The sequence below is a fragment of the Morchella sextelata genome, assembly GCF_020137385.1.
Source record: "Morchella sextelata strain SCLS chromosome Unknown scls_4, whole genome shotgun sequence".
Taxonomy (NCBI): domain Eukaryota; kingdom Fungi; phylum Ascomycota; class Pezizomycetes; order Pezizales; family Morchellaceae; genus Morchella; species Morchella sextelata.
The window spans coordinates 1,538,414-1,565,218 of record NW_025408619.1 but is presented as its reverse complement, the minus strand read 5'-3'; the positions used below and the strand labels follow the sequence as shown (position 1 = coordinate 1,565,218).

Genomic DNA, 26,805 nt, shown 5'->3' with positions numbered 1-26,805 from the left:
TCCTAAAGGGGTTTTCCTTTCGTTAAAGAGAAAAAAAAAAAAATTCAACCCGCGCTGGTTCCATGCTTATCGCTTATCGTGCTTAGGACGTTAGAAATCTACTTGTTGCGGCTCGGCGACCGGCATTAACGGCGGTACAACCGATTTTTGATTTGAAATCAACAAAACCTCCCTGAAAACCCGAGAGAGAGAAAAAACGGTAACCCCAAGCCGTTACCAGATTTACCTTCCCGGACTAGCCATGCCTTTACAGGACCGTCCCGGCAAGAAACTAAAACCCCTAGGGATAATTGATTGGCTTAGAGGCGTGGTGGTTAGGGAACCTTGAAACTAGCATTGAGACCTTCGAGTGAGAAGCCATGAAAGGTCCAACAAGGTTGTTGCTGTTTTCGCTGTTTCGAGGGACATGGGAAAAAGACTTTTGGATGATCTGACAGACTTTGCAGTTCAACGATTACAATTGGTCACAGCTAGTTACACGTGCACCTAAAAAAGGAAGGAAGGAAGGCACTGCCCTGGCCAAATCCTGCAAGGAACGGAGCAGAGAGCGTTGCGATTCTCGCATCTCTTTTTTTTTCTTCGGAGTAGGTACTGGCGTTGTCGTCATTTCTCTTTGCACCCGCCTCGCCTTATTGGAAAGGCCCCACTTACCACCAGATTAATAAGAGGATATGTCTCATAAGCAGTTAATTTACGGCGATTGCAACATAAAGCCGAATGTAGTGCCGTGAATAGAAATCTGCCTGGTAAAGCGCACCTCAAACATCTGATTTCTCAGCTCGTCAGCATACCGCATCGTCAGATCAAAGGATCTGTATCGAGGCAGTCGATCAAAAGACTCATGATCAGTAAAAAAGTAATCCCCAGCCTCGGCTTAATCTGCCTCTACGCACTGAACACCCCATTCCCCCCATTTCACATCTGCACCTCAACACGTAATAATTCCCAACATGCCAAATATCTCCATCTGGCCGAAGCTTTGATGTTGGATTAAGGTTCTTAGGTGATCTTAACCTTGCGTGCGCCCTACGCGGCGGCCCGTTGGAATTAAGCCAGCAACAGAAGCTGATGGATGACAAACCCAATCGGCGAGGTGGCGGGGGAAGCAAGGGGATGGACATGCCTTGATCTCGGGGATGCTTCGGTGTCGCCGGGTGGGGAGCCTTTTTCTCCGCGCACCCCGGGGTGGAATGATTGGGCGAGTAAATGGTGCTACATACTGTTTGTGTTACCTGGGGATCGTTGGACTAAACGTTCTTGAAGCTTCTCGAAGTTCTCGTGGGGCTTCGAAGGATGGGGCACGTACCAAACCGTCTAGTTAATCTCGAGTTGCAATTTATGTAATCGCGCGATAACGGGTTTTTGTTCAACTGCATTTAAAGTGTAGAGATGTTCTCAATAAACGAGGAGTGGCGTATTGAAATAATTCACAATGCCTCTGTGACTAGAAAGTAACGTAGTGGAACCCCCCATGATTGCTCAGCTTTATATAGAAAAAAGAAAGAAAAAAACGGTTCGTGTCCATAGCAAAAACTTCAGGTTCAAAAAGACAATTTGCAAATTGAGTGAACACTGTTGCTATGTACTCGCTTGTCAAGTACTAATGTAGTTGCCCACACCAAAAATCGAGGTTTTCAACAACTCATAAAAAGTCCCATAGTTATACCAAAACTGCAACGACCAAGTATAGTATAATTTCGATAAGGGAGATTCATGCTTCAAATTCTTGGCCTAATTGAGATACTGGTAAAGGTGGAGAGGAAAGCAATAAAAGGACTTTTAAGACACCCTTCGCCTCGTTCTTTATGGATATGGCCTAAAAGCGGCCTGTAGAATCTTTCAGGTGTCTAGATAAAAGATGCATAATTTCAGGGGAGATGGGAAAGCTCTCGAGATTCGGTGTGTTTTGCTGGTTGCGCAAATACATACTTGATATGCGAGTACTGTTGGGGTCCGCCGACGTCATCGTCAGCCTTAACTACATGTTCTCCACCTCACTTCTCCGAGTCCATAAACAAACATACACTACTCTATCACTGCAAAAGAAGATGAGGATTTTCCAGTGATATGTCCTGTCTATCGACCTAGCTGCAGGATCCACAAGTGCCATTCTGAGGATGTCAGTGGTATTCCCGAAACAAACCATATTTACCACTCCAATCCATAGAGGCTTCTTATATCTTTCTCCCCTCATGAATCAAATCGAGGAGAGCTCCTACTGAGTGGAATTTATACTGGCAGCCGCGATATCTACGTTATTCCCAAATAAGATTTAGGAAGAATTAATCAAATCATGGAAAATCACTCAGTCTCCGGTAGTATACCGGTACTCCAACTAGCATTAGAAATTACTGATAACTTGACACTTTTTTTTTTTGCTTTCGATCACCAGCACTCAGATATTCACAGAGGAAGAAGAAAAAGGAAAGGATTACTGATGGAAAACAAACGAGCACTTTATATTCAAGAGAGAGAGAGAGAGAGAGAGAGAGAGATGAAAAAAATGAAAAAAGAAGAAAGATAACCCGTCACGAAGCCTAGTCTAGGTGAGTAGTATAACTATGAAAATCCCAACCTGCTATAAGATGTTCTCCACACAAAACAATAAACAAAAGAACCCCGCCCCACCCCATATAAAGAGAAAGAAAATAAATCAAAAAACTCCGTCCCTAATGCATACATCAGAAAATCCTAGAAAACGCCCATTCACCAAGCTCCCATCCAACACACAGTCCCCATAATAACAAGACAAAAGAGACAACTGGCGCTGTCCGCACCACATCTACCGCTGTACAGTTCTTTACCACAGACACATAATATTTTCTGATCGCGCTACAGGTCCGCTTGATCAGTCGTGCTGTCACATCGCCTCGTCGTGGCTGTGAGAACTGTAGCTGCTATTTCTCTTCATCATCCTCCGGCTCGGTTTTCTCGCTAATGCTACTCAACATCGGCTTCGCGAATGACTGGCCACCCTCTGGAGTGTCAAGGCCAACAGTGAAGTAGTCCGGGGACAGCACAATGACCCCCCTCTCACAGTCATCCTCGTCTGTGCGGACTCGCTGGTATTTTGGTGGGGAACCACGCATCCTCCAGAGAATGTAGCGGGCGATACGGCATGTGTAGAGACCTACGCAGAAAGCCCAGGCTACCCAGAAGAGGGACCACAAGACCAGAGCGATAGCACCGGGACCGGGGGTTCCGGGTACTTGATCGTTCCCAACCTCCACGGGTTTGACCGGGGCATTGTTTGTGCCGGGGCGAATGCGTGAAAGGAGCTCGAGTGGGGTCTTGGAGATGCGGATCAAGACCATAGTGATGCTAGAGGGAGTTACGGGAGCCTTGACGAAGGTAATTGTCAGATGTGACTTCTCGGGGGTCTCCATGGGTGTCGAGGTAGTGTTGGTTGGGGTGTTTTGTGTATGGATAAGAATTGATCCTTTGGAAGCCCTGTGCAGAGCTGCTTGGATAGCTTCCACGCGCTGTTTCCTCTGTATCTCATCTCTGTGAGAGGCAGTAGTAGGGGCGAGGGCATGCTTTTTCTCTTCTGCCTCCCTCTCTTCAGCTTCGGTCAATTCAAGGTCGTCCTCTCCCTTATCTTCCGACTCATCCTTCTCGTTCTTCAACAACTTCATAAGAGGGTTCCCGGCTTCCTCAATAATCCGTGCCCAGTTTGGATAGCCCACCTGGGAGTGGTCCGATCTTTCTGCAGGTACGCTGACGAACCTGATCCGTGGCTCTGGGTTCATCGTATATAGCACATCAAAGGCCGCGTCAACCTCACTACCAGCAGAGTGACCGTTGTTCTGGCTCACGAGGACGTGTAGAACCCTTGCATCTACGCTCTTCCCATCTACGTCTCTAAACCGCGTCCTCGTCACTGCACTCGTAATCACTGGTGCAAGGCGCCCTGAGAGCGGATGGGCCTCCATAAGACCCCATGGCGTATCACTGTCCTGAGGTGACCCGCAGTGGTTGATATGTCTGAGCGTCTGCTCAAGCGATAGCTTGGCATCCAAAACCTCGCTATCTTCAATCTGCGTAAGCACGTTATTGTAGAGGGTGTGGTACTCGAGCTCTGCAGCAGTCCGGAGTGGTAAGAAAGAAGGCGCTCTGATGCGATGAATTGTGGGGTGGCAGAGTGTGATATTGCCGTCGTTTAAAGCCGGGATACCGTCGGAATGGATCCTTAGCTTGAAAATGGACTCGTCGGAGGCCGCGTCTCTGTGTACGTTGTTGGGTCGCTTGATGCCAAAATACCCAGCATCTCGTTGGGTTGGATTTAATGAATCTACGTAGGACTGAATTAGCTAACGATGTTTGCAGAAATCACGTTGAGAAAGTTTTTCGTTCTTACCTAGATCGGTATTCGCATACATCCAAAATAGGCTCTCATACTTATGCCAACGGCCTGCGCCAACAGTCTCCTGCTGCAACGTGTGAGGTTCGAATCCTCGCGGGGTGGCCGAAACTCCCCCAATGCTCAACAACAGCATTGCAGCTGCATATCCAAAGAATGTGTCTTTCCCCATAGTGACAATGAATGTGTGTGATAAAATTCAAAAAAGGCGTCGTATCAAACGTCACCGGAAAAACAAAAAAATCCAGAGAAAAAGGGTGAGAGAGTGTGGGCGTTTATAGATAATAAATGAACGACTGTATATAAACGAAATAAACAAATAAAGGAACGGAAAAATAAAACCCCGCTGATGAACCACGCGCGTAGGGGACGTACTCGACAAACAACTGGATAAGGAAGAGAGAGAACAAAAAAACACATGGTGGACCGGCGGGTTCAATTCTCTATATACAGTCCTCAACCACCGTGCCACACAAGACCGGAGAAAAGAAATCGTGAACTACTAACTCGCATGTAGGTTGGTGGTTGTCTCTTGCCGGGTGGAAGAATCACCGGGGGGGGGAGGACGAGAGGAGAATCAAAAATAACTTGGAGGGACCGGACCCTCGAGCACCGGGCGCTGGCTCACGCGGGAGGTTTAGCTCAGGTACCCGTATTTTACTAGTAATTTTTTTTTTTTTTTTTTTTTACCTGTCCCGGGAGGCTTTGAGGGGAATGCGGAGGTGGATGTGGAGATTCTGGTTGTGGATTCACGCCGTTGCATATGTACTGCTCTACTACTGACGTTGTAATACTTACTACTGCAGGTACGAACAGTTTACTAGTACTCTGCGTGGGATCATAAACAACCAGAACATCAAGTACAACCAACCTCACCATGCAAGCCAACCACTTAATACGCAATACGAAAGACGCAATACACACCAAGCCAAAAAAAAAAAAAAAAACACCACCACAGTCACCATATCCGTACCATCCATCACCCCTTTCCTCAACACCGCCCCTTCCAAATCCAAAAGTCCCGAAAGACACGGTCAATAAATCAGCTGACTGACCTGGACCACTCCCCCCCCAAAAGTCTAACATTGTCTCAATAATACCGGCGTCTTGGCACCACTTACCCACAACCACTCAAGTACAACCCGTTAGGTTACTGAGCACTGACTGACTCGAAATCCTAAATCTCCACCTACGTTCTGCTGCACTCTCTACCTACCTACTCTATCTACCGGTGATTTTGTTTTTTATGGCGAAAAAGGGAAAGCATAGGAAGAAAAAAGAAAAGAAAAATATAAAAAAAAAAAAAAAAAACTTAAAACTTAAAACTCTAAACTGGACCCTTAAATTCCGAATTTGCATCCTTCACGCGCGCGCGCGACACACACACACACAACCGCAACTCCCCTTTACTCCATGCAGTACCTCCATCTGGAGATCAAAGCTTGTGGTTCTATTTTATCCAGCCCCCCCCCCCCCCCAATCTGCACCGGGGGGGGTTCTAGAATCAGGTTTACCAGTCGAGCCGAGTGATCGGCAGTGCAATCACAAAAACGTAGCATTCCAAAGGTCTGACTCTTATTTTTTTTTTTTCCATTCCGAACTACCCGTGATTCCTTTCCCTGAACCCCTTCCCCGAGGGCCCTACGATCGGGGGTACTGATTTGATAACCTAAACTCAATTCCCCCCCGCCCCCCCCCCCCAAAGAAAAGAAACCCTCCCGACCAAGTGGGTGGGTAGAGGGAGGGGCAGGTTGATTAGAGTAGAGGTGGTGGTGGTGGTGCCGAGTATCCGTGCGTAAATGATTCTATTTTCGGGGTTTTTTTTTTTTTTTTTGACATCGGATTTGACGGGCCAATTCTGTACTGGACTAGGCTAGGCTAGGCCGCGGGGGGCATTAGATGCAGGTACCCGATTCACTGGCTATGGCTTGGGGGGGGGGGGGGCTTTATTAGACATTAAACATTAAACGTCTTGGGGGGGAAAGCCACGATGTGTTCCTGAAATCTAATCAATCTATGGGACACCACACGGATCTGGTGGAACTGGGATTTGAACGTTTGGGGAATTTCTACGTAGCCTACATAGCAAAACCTAATAAGTGTCAAGGAGATATCGACTACTCTATGGACCACTGATCTGGTACATAGTGGTAATTACATGTAGGGCTGAAATTCTGGAAGCTCTTCTCTACCTATTAGCCTTCAAAGAGGGGGGGGGGGGGGGGGGGGTTCTATGAATTTTTTTAATCCGTCCTATCATTTGCCCGTGAGCTGATGGATCATATTACATAGCCGTTTACCTACTTATCTACTGGGCATGTAAGCAGCTACACATTTATCTATCTATCTCAACACTTTTCACTCAATGCAGACAACCACAACCTCCGCCTCTTTCCCTTCAAGCCTCACCCCAATACTCTCCCTCCCAAACACCCTCATCCCCCACCTCAACAACCCCTCCGTCCACCCCTCCCCCGCAAACACCCCCGGCGCCGCCCCAACCACAGCCGGGAACAACGCCTTATACAGCTCCCCCACCTCCTCGAGCTCCTCCTCCTCCTCGTCGTCCTTCACATCCTCCGGCCTCCCACACTCCCCCGCCTCCAAAAGGCGCGCAAACCACCTCCCCCACGCCCCGGGCAGCCGGTCGCGCTGCAGATAGCGCCAGCAGAGGAACAACGTAAACACCAGATCCTCATGCCCGGCCATCTGCAGCTCCAGCGGCACCACACTCCCAAAACACGCCTCCACGGCCGCAGCATACACCGGGTCCCCGAGCACCGACTCCAGCGTGACAACGCCCTCCTTCCCCGCCTCCAGGATGCCGCGGATCACGCCCTCGGACTCGGCCACCGCCGCAGCCATGATCGCCACCTGCGTGTCGCGGTACACCTTTGCCGCGCGCCTTCTGCCGTTCGACAGCGGCGGGAGGGTGCTTTCGGCAGGGAAGGCGTCGAGCTTGCGGCGGAGCGCGAGCAGCAGCTGGCGGTGCGTCGCGATGGTGTTGCGCAGCGTGATTGTGTCTGCGGCGGGGGCGGCCGCGAGGAGGGGGAGCTCGTCGGCGGTGGCGGTCAGCAGGTGGAAGAGGTTGAGCAGGGAGGCGGGGTAGAGCGAGTTTGGGTTCCGCGGGGAGAGGTGGTGGATGCCGTCTGGGAATGGCGAGGCGGGTTGGAGCGCGCGGATCGACTCCTGCGCGGGGGAGAGGACGGGGAGGAAGCGGAGGACGACGGTGTCGAAGGGGTTGGAGGGCAGGGTGAAGCCGTATCCCATCAACACTGCCAAAGGACTACTGTTAGTATGGAGATAGAGGTTTTGGGGGGGAATACGGCGGACAAACGTTCTTCGTTGCTCTTGGGTCCGTAGTTGTTGCACACCTCTCCGCCGGCGGGGATCTCATCGCCGCTGACAACATTGAGAGCACTGTCACCAGGCGCCCAGGTGATCTTTGTAAGAGGCTGATGGTTCACGGAATCAATGAGCGGAAACAGCGCCGGCAGACAGTCCGGATCATCAATCTCCGTCATCGAGGACTCCGTCGTCCAATCCAACAACTTTCCCGGAAACGACCGCGACGAGAACGCCGTAGCCGCCCAAAGAAACAGCTCCCTAAGAATCATTGGCACCAATTAGCCCCCCACCCACAATCCAGGGTCCCACTAGTACTAACCAAGTATACTCCCTCGCCGCCCTCGACCCCACACCCCTCTCCCTCCTCAACGCCTCCCCCGCCGCCTCCCACTCCTCCATCCACGCCCTCCTCCGCGTCCTGACCTCCTCCGCATTCAGATTGCACCCGGCCAGCCACCGCATGTCCTCGCCGTCGAAATACAGCGGCGTGTCGAACGCGCGCGGCAGGATGCGCAGGTACGGCGCCCAGAAGCTCGCGTCGCCCTTGAGCCGCTCGCCGACCACGAACGTGCACAGCGCCGCGTGCGGGGGCACGGCCTCGAGGAACTCGGGCGAGTAGTGGGCCTTGACCTTCTGGTAGTCGATTGCGAGCGCGTGCGGGCATGTCAGCAGCCTTGAGGAGGGCGGGAGCGCGGCGGTTGTGAGGATCTGGCTGCCGACTTTGGATTCTGGGGATGGGGATGTGTGTTAGCTGGTGGGTGGGGTGGAGGGAGGGGGTTGTGGCCCTAGTTGGTTGTAAGTACATGTACCTACCGGGCGAGGTGAAGACGAGGGATTCTTGGATGAAGCCCCCGTTGGCGATGATCCATTCGCCGAATTGCTGGAGGGCCGGGTCGGTGGAGAACTCGCGGGCTGTGGACATGTTGCTGGCGGTATCGTGTATCAGCTGGGCTTCTTCGGACGCGCGCTTGACGGGGGGGGGGCTGTTTGTGGGTATGTAGATGGTTGGGGTTGGGGGGGGCTGCTGCGGGTGTGTGTGTGTGCGTGTGTGCGTGTGTGCGTGTGTGCGGGGCGGGGATGGATGGATGGATGGCTGGCTGGCGACGTGGGGCCGTGTGTGTTGCCGGATCCTTTCCCTCCCTTCCTTCCCCCCTCCAACAGCAGCCCGTGCCTGCTCTGCTCTGCTCTGCTCTGCTCCACTCTTCTCTTCTCTCTCATCCACGCTCTGCCATCGACATCTACAGCCACAACTAGTCTACATCTACAGCCACAGTCTACATCTCCATGTCCTTGAAACTTCTCGGAAGACGCTCTGTATACAAATCCCGCCCCCATCCCGGTGTCCAGCTCGTGCAGCAGCACCGTCTCTCGAGTTCCAGCCCCAGCCCCAGCCCCAGCCCCAGCCCCAACGCCACCCAGAGCCCTCCTCCAGCACCCCAAAATGAAGAACCAGAACCCGAGTCCAAGTCCGAGTCCGAGTCCGAGTCCGAGTCCGCCCTCACCCGCCGCTTCACCGCCATGGCCGAAGACGCCCTCACCGCCTCCCCGCGGCGCGCCCCACAGATCGCCTCCGAAAACACCTTCCCCTCAGACCTAAAGCGCACGCTCGAAGCCCGCATCGCCGCCGCCGCCCTCGCCACCGCCACCGCCACCGTAAACCTCCCCGCCTACGCCCCCAAGCACACCCGCGACATCGCCTCCGCCCAGCCCTGGACCGGTGCCGAGTCCCCCTCCGACAGCGTCCTCCGCATGCTCGTCGACGCGCACAAGCCGCTCAAGCACGACCTCCGCGGTAGTAGTAGCGCAAAGCCAGCAAACATCGACCTCCTCCTCCTCCGCCCGGCGAGACGGCACCAGCCGCGGAGCAGCGGCGACCGCATCGCCCGCGCGCGGGACAAGACGGCCGAGTACTCGCTCGTCAAGGACGCGGCGACGGAGGCCGACAAGGCCGAGATCCGGGAGCAGTTCCGGGAGCGGTTCCAGCCTGGGGCGCCGGCGGCGGCGGCGGTCGCGTCCGTCAATGCGCTCGGGTCGCTGGCCGACGAGAGGATCGAGGAGGCGCGGCAGCGCGGCGCGTTTCGGCACAACTCGATGCGCGGGAAGCCGCTGGTGCGGGACCACGCGGCCGAGAGCCCGTTCCTGGATACGACCGAGTATCTGCTGAACCGGATCATCAAGGACCAGGACATTGTGCCGCCGTGGATTGAGAAGCAGCAGGAGTTGGCGGGCGCGGCGAGGACGTTTCGGGAGCGCTTGCGGGTCGAGTGGAAGCGGCATGTGAGCAGGACTATTGCGGCCGAGGTGACGGGGCTGGAGGAGCAGTGCAGGAGGGCGGAGAGGTATGCGGAGGCCGAGGAGCGCCTGGGAAGGCTTGAGGAGAGGGCGGCCAGGATTGGGGAAGGCAAGCAGGTTGTCGAGGAAGAAGAAACCCCCGCGACGAGCGGGTCGACGGCGCCGTTCAGAGACCCGGTGTGGGAAAGGACTGAGGCCTCATACCACAACCTATCGATCGAGAACCTCAACTCCATCACCCGCACCTACAACCTCATGGCCCCCGAGCTGGCAAAGAAGACGTACTTCTCCCTAGAGCGGGAGCTCAAAAATTGCTTCCGGGAGTGCGCGCCGCAGATTGCAGGAGAAATCAGGGCGCGGGCTACCAGGTCAAGCGCAAGCACATCGGCATTCTCGATGGAGCGGAAGGGCGAAAGCGGGATCTTGGAGAGCTTGGCTGGCGAGAGTGCGGCGGTGTACGACAGCAAGAAACCGAATTATGGGTTTAAAGAGTTCTGGAGAGATGTGTTTGGGCGGCGGAAGGAAGCGGTTTGAGGGCTGCGGTGTAGGGATGTATGTATGATATTGCGCGTTTGTTTGTAGTTATTTAGGACGGTGTTATATATATGTAGGTAGATGATAGGAATAACTCATCACAGATTACGCAACAGTTACGAGGGAAAGGATATACTTGGCCCGAGGGGCAAAGGTGGGAAAAGAGAGACGACACAAATTGCTTTTTGAAATAGTTAATTTTCTTTATTTTATCTGCAAGTGGCGGTGGATGTATGTAGGGTAGTTCTGGGGTAGTGTGATATTGTCATAGACTACGCAACCATTAGGCCAGGTGCTTAATTCATCCACAGACTTTATTTTTGGCGAGTATCCCCTCATCCCAGGCCCGATTAATGGAAATTGTAGAAGCATCATCAAAAGAAGTTTTCCTATGCCATCAAATATCAAAGGTTCGAGCCAGATTATAGAAGACGCAAGTATGTAGTTACGGTATGTATAAATTATGGCCCCGTCCCCCTTTCTTCAAGCTGAGCAGTCAAACATTGACCCCCAAAAACCATGAACGTTGAGAGACAGGTTTGGTTGAAGATTAGAAGGCAAAGGCATCAACCTACCTACATAATATGAAAGTTCATCATACACTGTCCTCCGGCGTGTCATCAAGCTGTAGCTGCATTACCTCAAAGTATAGAATTAACACGCGCACGCCAGATAACTATCTTTGGCGCCTCGTGTCATTGACAGGTCTTAATACGTATGCGCGTGCTCTCTTTAGAATTCTTGCTCCAACTGTGGCCTATGAAGGCCGGTACTTACTCGGTTATCGTATTCCTCAAACGACAGCTTGAACTTGATCACTGGGTGTATCTCTATCTCTTGTGATATATGATTGTTGGTCAGGTCGCAAATTTATAAGAGACGGAAGAGAACCGAACTGTATAACTGAATTAAAGTATCAACGAGAGAAGAAGGAACAGGCTCCTTTTATAACAAGACAACCAAACTCGTTGTCTTGACACAGTACTAATAACAGATAGCAAAGATTGTAAAAAACAACAATTATAAGTATGAAGGGCCTTTCCTGTGAGCCCTCTAGTAACAGAAAATACCTTCATAGGAAATCACTCGATATTGCGGGTTAGGGTTTGCAATAACTCTTAGATCTGAAGCAAAGTGTCGATGATATGATAGGCCCGACAGGAATTTTTGCAGGAAGGCCGGCTCTCTTAGAAATGTTCTAATTATAGTATTCTAGTACTCGTAATTTCATAGCGTTTGTGAACATAGCTGGGTCTGCATACACCAAAATCTGGAGCCTCATGCAGGATTTTGCGGGTATGCAACCCAGTTGTGTTCACAAACGCTATGAAATTACGAGTAGTATACTACATGTAGTCTTCTCCAAGAAAGAAGACCATTCTTAACTGTAGACAAAATGCTCGTATCATCGGCCGCCGTGGCTCATGAGCTGGCAGATATCACTTAAATATAAACTACACACGCTACAATATATTATAAGACGGCCCATTCACCGAGAGAGCCAACTCTTCCCACCGGTAGTTATCCTCGCGCGGTGACTGCGATCGTGGGTGGGGCTCGTACTCTCAGGGAGGTCCCACAGGTTTAGGTGGTAGACCTTTTCCAGTTACTCTCCCAGCTCTTCTAGCTCTTTCTTTTCCCACTCAGAATTATAGCCCGCCTACTATTTATAGCTGCAAGATTGGATTCCCTTTTATCCTTGGGCACTGGAAAGTCAAAACCAGCTGTTACACGATCTCTCTCATCTGTTATCTTGTTCGGTCAAATTGATGGCTCTTCCATGTTTAATAATCTCGCGCTCCTAAACTAATTAAGCTGGTCATATCCCGTTAGCATCAACCGGAACAGCGCCTGCGACTCAAGCTGATCATGAGCCATCGTTGAGCAAGCAAAGCCCGTCGCCGCGTCGGGAATAGTAAAGCCCAGCTACAGATAGTACTAATTGGTAGAGTAACTCTAAACACTTGGTACATAGTCGTTCAACGTGCCATCTTGGATCCAATACCTTCTTTCCCAAAACGACAAACAGAGCGACAGCCACTCATAACTGCCAAACCTACTCTTGTCATTCATCCCACCCCCTTCAACTCGAATGATCGAAGACGATCGTTACTAGTAGTGTGTCCCACTCGAGACTGTGGTACAGGGTGGTCTTGGAGCAGAACCATTCGGCCTAGACTATTTCGCATGTTTGGCAAGATTGTAGGAAGCCTATGCACAAGACTCCAACCCGTGGTGCCTCTCCAGTAAGTAGCACAGGCATAATGACCAGTGATACGGGTCAATCCGGGACGAGCCAATATGTTATGGAAAAATCGAGAATCGTATATAGGCCTCTCAAGTTGGCTATTCATATGCTAATCCTTCAACGGTCTGCAGAACCCTCAGAACCCACTGGATTAGCCACTTCTATATTTCGTCCTAGATAAAGAAAGTCAGTCATCCTGGCGATAATGGGGAATAGAAAAATCTTATGGCGGTTGTGGTTGTGGTTGTAGTTGTAGTTGTGGTGGCGGAAGGAGTGGCCCATGCCAAGACGGAAAGACACCCAGGCGAGTGACAACGTATGATTCACCCTACAAACCAGATGACATGCTCTCTTACAACGGATCGAACCTTCATGAGCGCGTGTGTACAGTTCCAACTTGTATTATTCTATCACTAACGCGAATAATCGAGCTACATTGTAGAGCTTATCGCTTATCCTTGGCGTTCAAATATCACCTCTAGCCGATAACACACATGGGCGAGTGGCCTAACGGTTAACACTCGCCTTCCGGACGGACACCGAGAGATTGTGCCTTGCCTTCGGCTACAGAAGGTTCAGGGTTCAATCCAGGGGTGGGAGTAGTAGATATGGCTGGACCATCAATGCTACTTTTTGTTCTTTTTTTTTATGGACGGGCTAGGAGAGATTTTTTTTTTTAAGTCTCGGCATATTTTTATAATGATGAGGTATAATATATGTTCATCAGGCATATCGAAGTTTTCTGTACTCTTAGGTCGCACCCCATCACGGGCTCGGCCAATCAACCAACTCTAATATACCAAAAACCCTATCTAGCACATATATAGACATCAGGAATGAACGAGGTTTTGAAGAGAAAAAATGCCCTTCTCAATCTCCATCGAGACTAGTCTAGTACTACATGTAGGTTTAAGTCCACTGGTCACCGGCCATAAGGGACTCGACAACGCGTTACACGATATCACAATTCGACGGGAGACTACTCTAAATGTTAACATGGCCCGACGCATACACCTAGCTGACCATGCGTCATTGAGAAGTAGGTGGTCTCTACTCGGTCACGGGCGTATTCACTGCTGACGGGGAGCATGCATATCCCACAGGGCACTAGATGAACTCGAAAGACGCATATCGATATCACGCCACGGCCGGAGAATAACTCATACAATCACCAACTAAAGCCCGCCGTTCAGTCGCACAATCCGACAAGCAGTTAGTAGCAGGAGTTCCCCAAGGATTATATGAGTGAATTTGTTTGTCTTAGACTCATGTTCAGCTGTTTTCTCACTGACTCACTATATAGAGTGTTAAGTTCGGCTGTTTTTGATTGATTCCGTCAGTATGTGTGCGTGGTGGCAGTTACATGTAGTAGTTGGGTTCAGCAGGCCAGAGTGATAGATCATATCACAGCAGCGACAAGGGGGACCCGATATATAAAGTACATGCATATAGGGCTGAAAACTAAACAGCAACCACATCTAGCCCTGCCCTGCAATCTATTCTTCCGGAAATACCGTCAAATATATTCAGCTGGAAAATACCAGCTAAGGCTGGTATTGTAGGGCCGTTTGATGGCGCAGGCCACAAAGACTCTATATACCAAATGGGCACTAATATGTTGAGTGGCTTGCGCTGCAAATCCTGTCAAAGAGATCGGCCTCTCCGACGTACAAAATTTGACGATACCACAACCCTCCCTCCACAAGGCTGAGGTTCACGTGTAGTAGCGGCATCAAAGGACATTCTCGCCATTCTCGGCTTTCCCGGACCCGGGTATATCAGCCCGGCCCCCAACCGTTCGGCTGGGGTCACAGCTGGTCACTCGTCGATCACATAAGAATGCGCGTGCCTATTACGCAAAAAAAGGTAACCCTGTATTCTTTGTGTGTTGGGCGGCCTGCGTTCCTGATAAAGATTGCCAGATGTGCATGTGGCTTATGACTGTGGGCCCGGCCAGGTCTGGACCACACTCAGCACTAAGCTTTCATTTCGATCGACAGTAGTACAGCCTGAGGTCGCGACTCGCGAAGTCAACAGTGTGCTTCTACAATTGAACCCCGAGGAAGGGTGGTAGTACTGATTAGTATAGTAGGCGCAATATATGTATCTCGCCCCCGACACCCAGTGCGACCTGAGGTTCGCGAACTCCGGGTCTCGTATATATGGAGTAGTTTTTATTAAACCAGCGCCCACCCCCACTCTACCGAGTGATTAGTGATGACCAGCACCCCCCCTCTCTCCTCATCAGCTCCGCATCTCAACAGCACCTGCCCCCACCTCCACCCCAGCGCCCATCACCAGTCCGTCACGCACATGTCACGCCCTGAAGGACCCACAATACATACCGCCTCCAGCACCGCCACCCCTCCCTCCATCCAACCAACATAGCCGCCTAGCTAGCCATGTAAAGTAGCTCCCAATATAACCCCCCCAAACCCCACAATACAATATAAAACCAACAGTGCCCAACCCGACCCCAGCCGATTGCAATCTATATATTCCTTCGCGACTATATATGAAAAACGCACATCATCATCATATGCGCGGTACCTGCCAAGGCCCACTCTGCTGCACCACCAGCATCAAAAAATAGAGTTCTGACCCCCACGCATCGAGGAGGCTGAGAAGTAGTCATGTCAGGTACGTAGTTAGAGGCTGAGATGGCAAGATATATCAGAACCTTCAACTGCACTGCGCCCCCAGCTGCACACTCGAGGAACAGACAGCCAGACAGACGGTGTGGAGCTGTTAAGTGAGCGCGCGTGTAAGGCGTTTCGGTAGAAAGGCCGGCCGGCGAACGTGGGACGTTATTAATCGCAGCTAAGCATATTACTGGCTAGGGGTAGACAAGACACGATAGAGACAGACAGACCGTCGGAATTGGTGGTGAAGCATTCGGTAAAAGAAAGAGGGATATTGTATTACCTACATGTAGCTTTGAACGATTGATCGTACCTGTGTCTCCTGCCTGTACGTCGGTCGCACCAATATGTGATATGTCGATATGGATATAGATATGGCGGTAAGCTCGGTCAATTAAGCCTTAGGGGAAATGGGAAATGACCATTCCCACCGATAAAATAAACGTGTATCACCGCATGCCCGCAAGCGAAACTCACACACACACCTTGCAAGAGATTGCGCTCTCCCCCCGATCGCGCATGTGCACACAAACAATTCCCCCCATCCCCAATCCAATCCCACGATGCAATAAAACAAAACATAAAATCAAAAATACCGGGCGAAAGTTGGTATTCCGCTCTGTCCCGACTTCCCATACCGGAAAGCAGTGCAATCCGGCGCCGCCACCCTGTGGGGAGAACTCTCTGCAGAATTGCTTCCCTGAAGGATATTTCTCGCCCTTAGCGCCAATCAGCACCATGGATTACTCGCATGGGTGAGTTGACGACCACAGGATTCGAACCAGACACCGCTTTCCGTTGGAATGGAAAGGGAAATCGAGACTGAGATGTGGAAATCTTCTTTCAAGACGGCCATTACAGCCAAGAGGCAACTGCACAAGAATAAACTATCAACCGATCCTCCAAAAGTAACCCTATCCCTCCTGTGAATTCCCCAGACCACAATGCTGGGTGAGGTGAGACAATGCACGTCAACTTCAACGACATCTCCTGTCGTTTAAACGAGACCAGAATTGCGAATGGGAAATCTATTAAAAACTTGACTACATCTATTTTTACAGATATACGCCCCAGGAAATGAATAAAAAAAACGTTCACAGCAAATTACTAACCAAGCATCAATTTCGAGGAAGAACTACATGTACTTTTTAATCAAATAACCAATACAAATCCGTAAATGCAACATCAATCTCGATCCCCAACATCCAATTCAAACCGCAATGAAACTAAGTTTTAAAGACAAAAAGATCTGCTTCCGTATAGAAGTATGTTATTAAAATGTGGTAATAAGTAAAGAAAGCTAGATACGCCGGTTGTCCCCCCACCTTCCCCAATTTAATATCCTCCGGCCGCGGTTGGATATACCTGTCCTCTAAAAACATACCCCACAAAGAAAAGACTTGGACATGTCTGCCATTGGACAAAATAGATAGAGATAATAACAAGCAAGGCGCAAAAACACAGCAAGACTCCAAACCCAACCACCCATCCTTTCCTATGACACCTTCCCGCCCCCCAACAAATGAAATCCGGACAACAAATAGACAAAAAACACCAATACAAATGAAATAAATAGTTTAGAGACTTGTCACCTTTTGTTTTGCTCCTCTTGCCAACCCTCTCCTCCTTTCGTGATCACCGTGCAATTCCAATAAGCGGCACTTGTGGTGTTGCCAAACTCCAACCAGCCACCTGTTCTTCCACATCCATCTCCCATAAAGTGTCAGCCCATTCGGAACTGATATCAAAATCCTCAAAAAGCCCAAGTCCTTTTGAATTCTCCTCCGACTGATGTTTCAACCCTGCTGCCTCCATCTCCTCCAGTGCCTCGAGCATCATACAATCTGAGCTTGCTGTCCTCCTCCGATCCATTCTCCTCGGTGGAGTCGAAAGTATCTGACCATATGAAGAAACCGATGATGCTGAAGACAACATCAGTTCCGGGGTGGATGTGAGCGAGCTTGTCATGCTTGGTTTTCTGTGCATTGGAGTGATTGGTAGCGACCTCCTTGGGTAGGCCTCCTCCTCGACACCATAGTCGCTGTCACTATCATCCTCGTCTGAGGAGTAATTTCCAGTTGGGCTGTTGTAGAGCCAGGATGTCTTTATCTTCAAAGAGCTGATACCTGGGTAATAGATCGACTCGGCATCATCGATGATCTTGACTTGATCGCCGGTGAGCCCCCCAAATCCGATAGAGTCGTTGCGGGCTTGCATCGCGTTTTGTCCGCCGCGGCAGAAAAATGTTGCAATGGAAGATTTCCGCGAATTAGGAACCGAAGGCCTTTTCGTGTAGACAAGCGCCGGCGAGTCCTCGATATCAGATGACGCATCGTCTTCATCATATAGAAACGATGATGTTGTTGAACGGGGTGACGGGAGCTGAGTAGTTAGATCTGATGACTCCAATATCTCTTTATATTCAGGTACTGATATGGTGATGTTATCCTTTGGTGCCAAGGGTGAGAAGATGGGAGAGCTTGGAATACTCTCGAAGATGTTTTGTGGTATTGGGAGGTATGTTTTAGGGAATTTGATGGCTGTGGTGTCTACTTCTATGGCTTTTGGCATCGGTGATACTCCTCTGGATGCATCAAACCAAGGGCTTGCCAAATATATGGGGGTGACTTCTTCCAACTGTGGGATTTCTCGGTGAGTGGGTTCTTCGTTCTGATAACTGTAACTTCTGTAGATTTCCTCTTTCTCTTGAAATTCATCGTCACAATCCTCTTCAAGGGTTTGAGAAAGCAATTGTACGCCAGCTTCTGGAGATAGTGAAAAGTCGTACTCTTCCGGGGCGAGCATCGAAGTGTCCAGTACGATTGCTGGTTCTAGGGGAGGAACAGGCTCATTAACCTTTCTGATGGAAAATGGAGGCGATACCTTCTTCGGGGCCTGAAGATTGAGTGGTGGAGGTGGTGGTCGGCGACTGACGCTCTTGTTGCGCTTGGGAGCTGATTTGAAAAGCCGGAATCGAGAATGTGCTGTCGCACGAGCGTTTGGTGTAAGAGGTATAGGTGTTATAGGTGTTCGTGCGACTGGAACTACAGGGCTTGGTGGAGTATCGTCCCTCTTCTTGCTGCTATGGAATTGGAATGGGTGGAATCCTTTGAATATGGAAGTTTTTGTGTTGATTGAAAGGGGACCCTGTTCCTTGATTCTCATCTTCTCAATCTTTTCTATCCTCCCAACAACTTCTACTTCTTCGTCGCTGTACTCCGAAAACTCATCATCCTCCTCAATCAAAGTGGCAGCAGGTGAAGGAATAAGTTCATCTTCAAATGCTAGAGGTAAATTTTGGTAATTTTGCTTCTTCAATGAAGCAATGGACGTCATTGAAGATCGCTTTGAAGACCATGGTGACGATGACATGATTGAAATATTTTTGCTTGATGGAGAAACCTCACCATCCTCCACCTTATGTGGTTTCCTATCAAGACTGGCCTTTGGCGAACAGGGTCTTGAGATGATCGCGCCAGGTGTTACTGGACGAGGGTTGAACGAAAAATCCGGCTTGAAGACCATGTTGGGCGATTGTTATACTAATCGAAACAGCATATCAATACGATAGGAACTGTTGTTGAAGTACTGCTGGGCTGCAGTGGATATATGTAGTTTCTAATAACTGTGAGTAAGGTTGTGTTGGTTTTTATGGGGCTGAAAGAACATACTGCAAGTTCAGGTCGAACAAATCCGGGGGGTGTGAGGAGATATTTGTTTTTTGTTCTTTCCTAATAGAGACCCAGACGAAATGATAGTACTAGTACAAATAATAATATGTACTTTTCAAGACGGGGATGGCGGGTACGGCGTGGTAATATGGTAAAAAAGAATAACGGGGTTATTATTTTCTTACTTTAATGAAAGCTGTGGAGGTGGAGCAAGCCGAGGGTTACATATACCTATATAAATCTCCGGCATTTCTCTATGCAAAACCGGTATGCGTTAGGGGTCCTTCTGGAATTTCCAGGTAAAGTGACGGTGTTGAACCGTGCCGCAAGCTGAAAACAGACTGGTATGGTCGTGGCTGGCTCGTTTCCATGGAATACTCGCTCGTAACTGGCCTTGGGCGTTTGGACTTCACCCTTGTCCGGTACACAGACACACAGGCACACAGGCACACAGACTTTATTGTCCTGGCATTTTACAGGGGCTTGTGGGTCAGCCCGGCGATCTGTCAAAGCCCAAAGCTCTCATACATACATACATCCTTGTGGGGGTTCCTGTTACTGTTGGTGGTTGTGGTTGTAGTGATGGTGGTACTACATGGTGATGGTGGCTGCTCATTGCCGCTAGCTACTGCTGTCGTTATCGTTGTCAGTGCCAACACAGGAACTCTCTGAACTGTATGTCGGCCTGAATGGCTGGATGGAGACTCATATCATTGATAGTCATCGTAAATGATCTCTCGATTATTCGGAACAAATGGGAGTGAAAGAAAGCTATGGCGTTTCCCTTTGATTATGAGCCAGTTGCAAGATATGTTGATAAATGAGACACATTGTGCGGGTGGGCGGGTATCCGCATTGGACAGATTGTGCCCCGGTTTACCGTGTTTGTGCTATATCAAATATTGCTTTTTCTCTCTTCTTTCCTCTGTAATACCGCGGGTGCCCTCCCAGGTCTCAGCAATATTGTTGGTTTCCTCTCCGCTGATCATGAAATCTTCGTTCGTTTTTTTTTAGTTTTCGTTCGCCAAATTACAAACGACATCATCGAGAACGTGGAATTGAGCAATTGATATTATTGCCCTTCCGTCATTCACAAAGTCCAGACTCATCCTCCTTTTCCTTCGCAGTTCATAGCATCATTGCGGTTTCACGAAACTCAGTCCCGAAATAATTCCTTATTATGGTGGAGGTTCGTCCTAGCCAAGAGTAACACTTATTAAGAAATCTATAAACGCTTTCGTTACTTGTAGAAAGTAACGCACCCCACAGTCTATCCTCTTCGGAGTTTAGAAAACCCAAGGCTTTTCAGCGACAGACTCGTACCCCCCCGCTAACCTCGAGGGTGTGAATGCAATCCGTGCCTTGTTGATACCGGGGTGGGCAGCCTTCTTCTCAGGGGTCGTGCGGCTCGGCGAAAGGGCACGAAAGCGACCCAACACCAGTTGCACGAACTCCGGAATGCCCTACCTACGGTGAGCTTTTTTTTTTGGTTTTTGTTTCCTTTTCTTTTCTATAGCCAAAGGCTAGAGCAAGCTTAACTTTTTTTTTTTTATTGAGGAAACTCCGAGGATCGGGCGGCCTTCGGTGCATGTAATAATAGCATTGCGGACATACTTGTGATACCCGCAGCCAGATGGAGAAATATCACGAGAAATGAATCATCCGATCATCTATGATAATACCCCATTCACAGTTAAACGCTGCTGTATGTAATGCATATTGTAAGTACATATACATACATGAGCAGTTAGGAGATGCGTAGGGGGGTGCACTGGACGCGAGATGTTTCTCGGCTTCTAACTCACCTACCCACACAAATCTCACAGATTACCGATATCAAAGCGCCTTTTATTACCCCCATGCAAGCCAAAGCTTCGAAAGCTTAGGTGGTAGATTCTATTGAAAAATCTCACCTGGTGGTCCTACCGATGAGACCGTATGTTTGATAGGTAATCTACTCTATTATTAACATTTATCCTTGTTGTGGTAACACCTTACTGCACTGTTTATGCCGCTGCACTGCTGCATTCCCGTCACATCAAAAGGGGACCTGCCAAGATGGTATGCGGTTAGATTGAGCCTCACGCCGTGACATCATTCACATGATGCTAGAGTAGAACATAAACATCTAGTTTTCGATTGCTACCCAAAGTCTGGATACTTGGGTACATCAATCCCTCCCTCGTGCATATATGTTCAGATGACGCTGCTTGGCATGTAACTGGCGTTGATAAACGTGGTGTCTGTGATAGGTGCCCTCGTTGCTATGAGGGGGAACTACACAACAACCAACTCACACTCGCGAACTATCCGCATCTTGATTCCGAAGATCTCAGTGGCTACATGTAGTTTTGGTCTGTAGGAAAGACATAAATTGTTACATCCGATGGAAATGCCGTGACACGTCCGTTAGGGGGTGATGTTCCAGTTTTAACTAGCATATTGATGACAGCAAGAGTCCATGCCCGGAGATTAAGAAAAATGATCGTGATATATTTATGCATTGCAAACTCATTGTTCGTAAGCTTATGACGACAGTGGCACTGCACATTTGGGATTTCTGGAAGCTTTGTGAACAGTATTCCCCGATCTTGGGCCCGGGAGCTGGGTAGTCATGACTACTCACTCGAAAACGTCGTGCAGATATATGCCGAGATGAATCAATATCCAAGTAAAGTACTGCAGCTGTAGATAGCCTCAGCGGTGTTGATAAACACATATTTAGCTCTTACGTCCTTGCGTCCTCTTTAGTTAATATCCGTGACAGAGTGTAATAGAGAAAGATAATATAGGGGCTGGATCATGGCATGGCATGGCATGGCATACCGAAATCCAAATACTCGAGGCCGAACCGAATCTGTGATTGAAACATGGTCTTATTAGACAGTTATCGTTACCAATCACCCACCTCTCGGAGGTCCGTCCAGACGGGGGTGCCCGAGAACATTACAGCATATGACATGACCTCACTTTCGTGATGTGGTTCTCTGAACCTCCCCCATGATGTGTTTGTGTTGTGAAGCAGGAGAATTCCCATATTTTGTTTTTGCGGGGAAATATTGAGATCAAGTAGTTTGCTGCGCATGTACCCCACGCAGGTACCGGGGATGTTCACGTTATGGGTATCCAGCTTGCCTTTGATAAGACAGAAGAGCCTGATAGGTTTTGCGATCCCGAGCTCCCTGTGTGATAATCCACGATTCATCCATCCCTCTTGATGGATCCAGGATCTTGGTGGTTGGTTCCGCACGGTACAGCACTCAGCTACCAATTGATACGGAATGGATGAAGCTGACCAATGCGCGTGGGGAACTGGCAGGCATGACAGTTATGTTTCAACTTTTCGGTTAGTGATCGATAAGCTGCTGCTATGCGTTTGAACGTTGACAGACTTAGAGAGCGGAGGATGAAAGCCAATGGAGAAGTTGCTTCCCGAATCACGAACCCCCAGGGGGGGTCCAATAGAAACTTGTTTGTTATTCCATCACAACATAACAGCGTATGTAATACCTACTCCACATACGGGTACATGTATGTACATGCGCATTTAGTTATCAGTTTGATGGGTAGAAAAAATTAGCGTGGGACAAACTTTAATCGGATGTGTTTACCATTTGGGAACTCGCAACCTTTCTGTACCACTGCAGCCGTGGTCCCATCATCGTTCCTCACTCGGCCAAAGCTTCTGAGCAAGCAGCTGTTAAAATCGCTTGATTGACATGGCCACCTTCCGACCTACCTGATCGAAGACAGAAAACTGGCATCTAACTATAACAGTAGTCCTGGGAACAGGGATCGATGGACTTTCTTAGTGGAAATCTCCCCACGATGGGATTAAGATTAAGGGAGAGTCTAACCTCGCTTGTTACCCTCCCCTATGAATTCTACCCCCTGACCTCGTACTCTACCTGCGTATGATCTTTAGACTACCTACATGGACTTCGGTGATTTCTTCCTTTTATTTTCCGACATATGCACCCCACCAAATCAAAATATACGCGGAAAATCACGATCTGATAAGATCTGACCATCAGTGCGAAATTCCACAGCTTCCATCCTCGTTACTCGGAAATTGGCCGAATTATCAGTTCCGACTTCCGACTGCATTGCCTACATCTAGATGTATGTACCTGCTCAAGTCGGCACATGTATGTATGTAGTACTATTCTGTTGGACGGAGCTTTGACTACAAGATCTTATGATCTGCCGGGACAATAATCGTACCGAACCACCATGAAGAAGGTCCAGAGATTCACATGCAAGCAAGTTATATCACCAGAGCGCGATGACGCAGATGGGAGGTTCTCCGTGAGGGCTGGTCGACTAGGCATTTTTTTCAACTTGATATTTACCTCGGTATCGGGACTTCACTCTTGGTGAAACTCGCAGAACAGGCCGATGTTAGTAGCTTCATAGCTATCGTGACAGAGATTCCCCACTAGCAAGATCAGAGAGATGTTAAGTTCAGATTCCCTCAATCCCAGCTGACGATGAAGCTGGATATACTCGGCCCGTTGGTGATTTTCATCCTCATATCTTCAGGAAGATTGTGGAGACGAGGTTAGTTTGAGTGAAGGGACCATGGTTTTCCGGGGTTACCCTGGTTAGTATTTCAAGTTGGTGGCGGGTTTATTTATATCGAATCTCCCATTAATGTTATTCTTACGACGCTCAAGTTCAGTAAACGGTGTAAATACTGGGAGAAAGTCTTATTATATCTTACAATATATCTCATAGGTTCGATTTACCGGTTCGAGCGGAAAATATGGCCTGTTTTCACGGAACTTAAAGGTTCTGATTGCATGCAGCTTCCTTTTATTTACAATAAAGGAATGGAAATGAGTGAAGGAATTTAATGGTATTTAAGATAGATCTCGAGTGGGTGCCTATACTAAAAAGTTTGTGTCGGATGGTCCCATGAAAGTACATGTAGTCGGCCCAACACTCCCTAAAAGTACGACACAATCCGATCTTCGAAAGCTCTTCTCATCAATACAGATCTGAATCATCGCAAATAAATAACACGCAATCAAAGACTCCGTCAAATCAACCAATGGTTATTTTTGTCTGTCTAGAATGCATATGCATTGTTTTACCCAACATTACACAAAAAACCCAAGAATCGGACGTGGGAAGGGTCCGTGATTCTCATCACCTCCTGGGGCTTTCTAAGATGAGATCCAGGCAATCCCCCACCCATGGAATGTCTGTCTTTGATTTTCCCAATTAACTTCTGAAAGACTGGACTTCATTGCATTGACCGGTACAAACCTAACCCTGCAAGGAATGTGGTCTTCTACTTTACTCTAAATTGAGGGAGGAGCGCATATTCTGTATCTCGCAGTTCGAGCGAGATTGTGATTATGCATTTTGGGACTGTAACAGGATCGATTCGACTTATTAAAAATATTGGCATGATTTTCTTGGCATTGATTACTTCTTCATCGGAGTATAGAAAGCGTATTATTACTGCGGGTGCCGTGTCTCAATCTCTATAGATGTTTCAGCCTCCATTATGAGTTTTCTTTCTTTCTTTCTTTCTCTTTAAAGGAGATGGCTAGTAGCTCCGCTTACTGAATAGAGAGCGAAGCATCCAAACGCTTGAATTCAATCACTTGTATGATGGGTCCTCACAAATATTTGATGAAACATCACACGGGCCCGGCCTTTGAAACGGCATTCCGTAGGCTATATACTTTCCCCGGCTTATTCCTCACGATCATGTCAACACCTCATCTTGTGCGTTTTTATAAAATTTCGAGTGCCCTGAGATCAGTGGTACGCCTTGTTCCGGGCGAATAACTGTGATGTGATTCCGTGCGTGTCCGCGTGCAGAATTTTGGAAGCTTCCGTGAAGGTTCCATATAAGTTTCAGCCTCAGCATCAGATGTCTGTCGAGCCGCTGAATAAGTGTAGGTAGATACGTGTTATATTGCATGCAATGGGATCTTAACTGAAGGTTATCCGATGAAGGGATGAGGCATCTTGCAGTGGGGTATACTAATTAGCATTTCGGATATTCGACTAATCATAATACAAGTAATCATGCGCGAATAATCAATTCATGAATTGATATATAATTTTCATATATGCACATGAGTTTTATCAATCGTCAAGATTTATTGATCATGAATTATCACTCGGATTACTTAGGAATAATACCTGTTAAAACTACATGTATTGGGTGTGAGTCTAGCTGGGAGCAACTTCCTACGCGCTAGAGAATGCAGGTAATATAATGTTTTGTAAAGTCTACGTTAGTACATGTAGCACTTAGCACCATGCATGGTAATACGTAGGTTACATGTATGTCAAGGGGGAATCGTATCATCATGTCTCGAGATCTCTCCTTGCCATTCCGGCACGGAAATAGCTATAGAGATCTATATGTATACAGGTCTTGGCTGCTTAATTAGTCGACTATAGACCGTAGAGGAGAGGCGAATTAATTGGCATATACCGGAATGTCCAGTAGATTCCTCCATTCACTACATCATGTAATTACTAACAATAGTGCTATACTCGGGGCAGGTAAAAAGTACCGGACAATGCAGGTTTTTGGTTCACCAATGGGTGCGCGTGCTAGGCGTGAACTACTGCAAAAAAGCCCAGAGACAAAACTTGCATTGTCCGGTACTTTTTACCTCCCCCGAGTATGTACCACTAATGTAGTATGGTATTGACGACCATAATATCTTCCTAAATACATGTAGCTATAGGTTCTGAGGTTAGAACTCAACACAAATTCCTTTTAAATCTACGTGAATGAAGGTGTCGGGGGTTGTTTAGTATAATGGGGTACTCTAGTATGTACATCTTAGCTTATATTCCCAAGTGCACATGTACATGTGATCGGGGTGCCTTGTTTATACATGATGTACATACTTCAAATACAATACTAAATCACAAATACTAGCCCTGCGGAAATGTGACGTTTGACATGATTCAATGATCGTTTAGTTAGTTTCACCACAAGCAATTACAGGAATAAATAGCCCTTTCCAAATTTGCTACGCGTATACGTTCTTCCGATGTCCACGTCTGGATCACATATAGGTATTATCAAGTGCTACATACATACATGCAATCAATGGACATCCCCACAACTAGCTGATGAATGCTTATGTATTCATATTGAGATTCATGAACTATGCCATTGAACCAGAAACTCTCATAGCCAGCAGGCTGTAGGATTGGTTGTGTATCCTGATCGATTCCCAGGGCTAGGGTTCTGGAGAATACTACAATCGGTCGAAAATTGTTGATTTGGTTTCAAACACATAGGAGAATCTTCTGGAAGCGCTTTAAACGCGTCGAGGAAACATCTTTACGCGTCAGAGGCCACAATCCGAGCTAGGAAAAGTGGGTGTTCTCTTGAGTAAACCGCGCCAAATCACGTGCTCAGGACTGTTTAGCTTGGCACCCTTTCCACGCGCAACACAAAGCGCGACATCCCATCATCGGCACCCACACCCAAACACCTTTCTTCCCCACTCATCCCCCCCATCCACCAACACATCTTCTGTTTGAGTTGCGATTTAGCGATTTAGCTTTTTTCACCTCGAATCATCTTCCCACCCCCCGATACTCGCTTGCTTGCTTCTAATTCCCTTCAGGAGTTAATTTTTACAAACTTCATCGTTTCTCGAGTTATCCCCGTCGAGAAAACACATCACCCCGCCGTAAGGCAAAAGAGAACAAACGAGAGAG

At 48.5% G+C, this 26,805-nt stretch overlaps 4 protein-coding genes across 4 annotated transcripts; 1 reads left to right on the top strand and 3 right to left on the bottom strand.

The window, feature by feature from the left end:
- Window positions 1-2,897: 2,897 nt before the first annotated feature.
- Window positions 2,898-4,532, bottom strand: H6S33_010314 (uncharacterized protein; the record flags this gene model as incomplete). The annotated part of the gene is made up of 2 exons (XM_044841685.1): window positions 2,898-4,291; window positions 4,358-4,532. The coding sequence occupies 2 exons, from the start codon at window positions 4,530-4,532 to the stop codon at window positions 2,898-2,900; spliced, it is 1,569 nt and encodes a 522-aa protein (XP_044697457.1).
- Window positions 4,533-6,718: 2,186 nt separating this feature from the next.
- H6S33_010313 (uncharacterized protein) lies at window positions 6,719-8,630 on the bottom strand (the record flags this gene model as incomplete). Its single annotated transcript, XM_044841684.1, has 4 exons — window positions 6,719-7,635; window positions 7,698-7,966; window positions 8,028-8,436; window positions 8,522-8,630. 4 exons carry the CDS (start codon window positions 8,628-8,630, stop codon window positions 6,719-6,721), a joined length of 1,704 nt encoding a protein of 567 aa, XP_044697456.1.
- Window positions 8,631-8,992: 362 nt separating this feature from the next.
- H6S33_010312 (uncharacterized protein) lies at window positions 8,993-10,534 on the top strand (the record flags this gene model as incomplete). Its single annotated transcript, XM_044841683.1, has 1 exon — window positions 8,993-10,534. One exon carries the CDS (start codon window positions 8,993-8,995, stop codon window positions 10,532-10,534), a length of 1,542 nt encoding a protein of 513 aa, XP_044697455.1.
- A 6,525-nt stretch (window positions 10,535-17,059) lies between these two features.
- On the bottom strand, window positions 17,060-18,949 carry H6S33_010311 (uncharacterized protein; the record flags this gene model as incomplete). Its single annotated transcript, XM_044841682.1, has 1 exon — window positions 17,060-18,949. One exon carries the CDS (start codon window positions 18,947-18,949, stop codon window positions 17,060-17,062), a length of 1,890 nt encoding a protein of 629 aa, XP_044697454.1.
- Window positions 18,950-26,805: the final 7,856 nt, after the last annotated feature.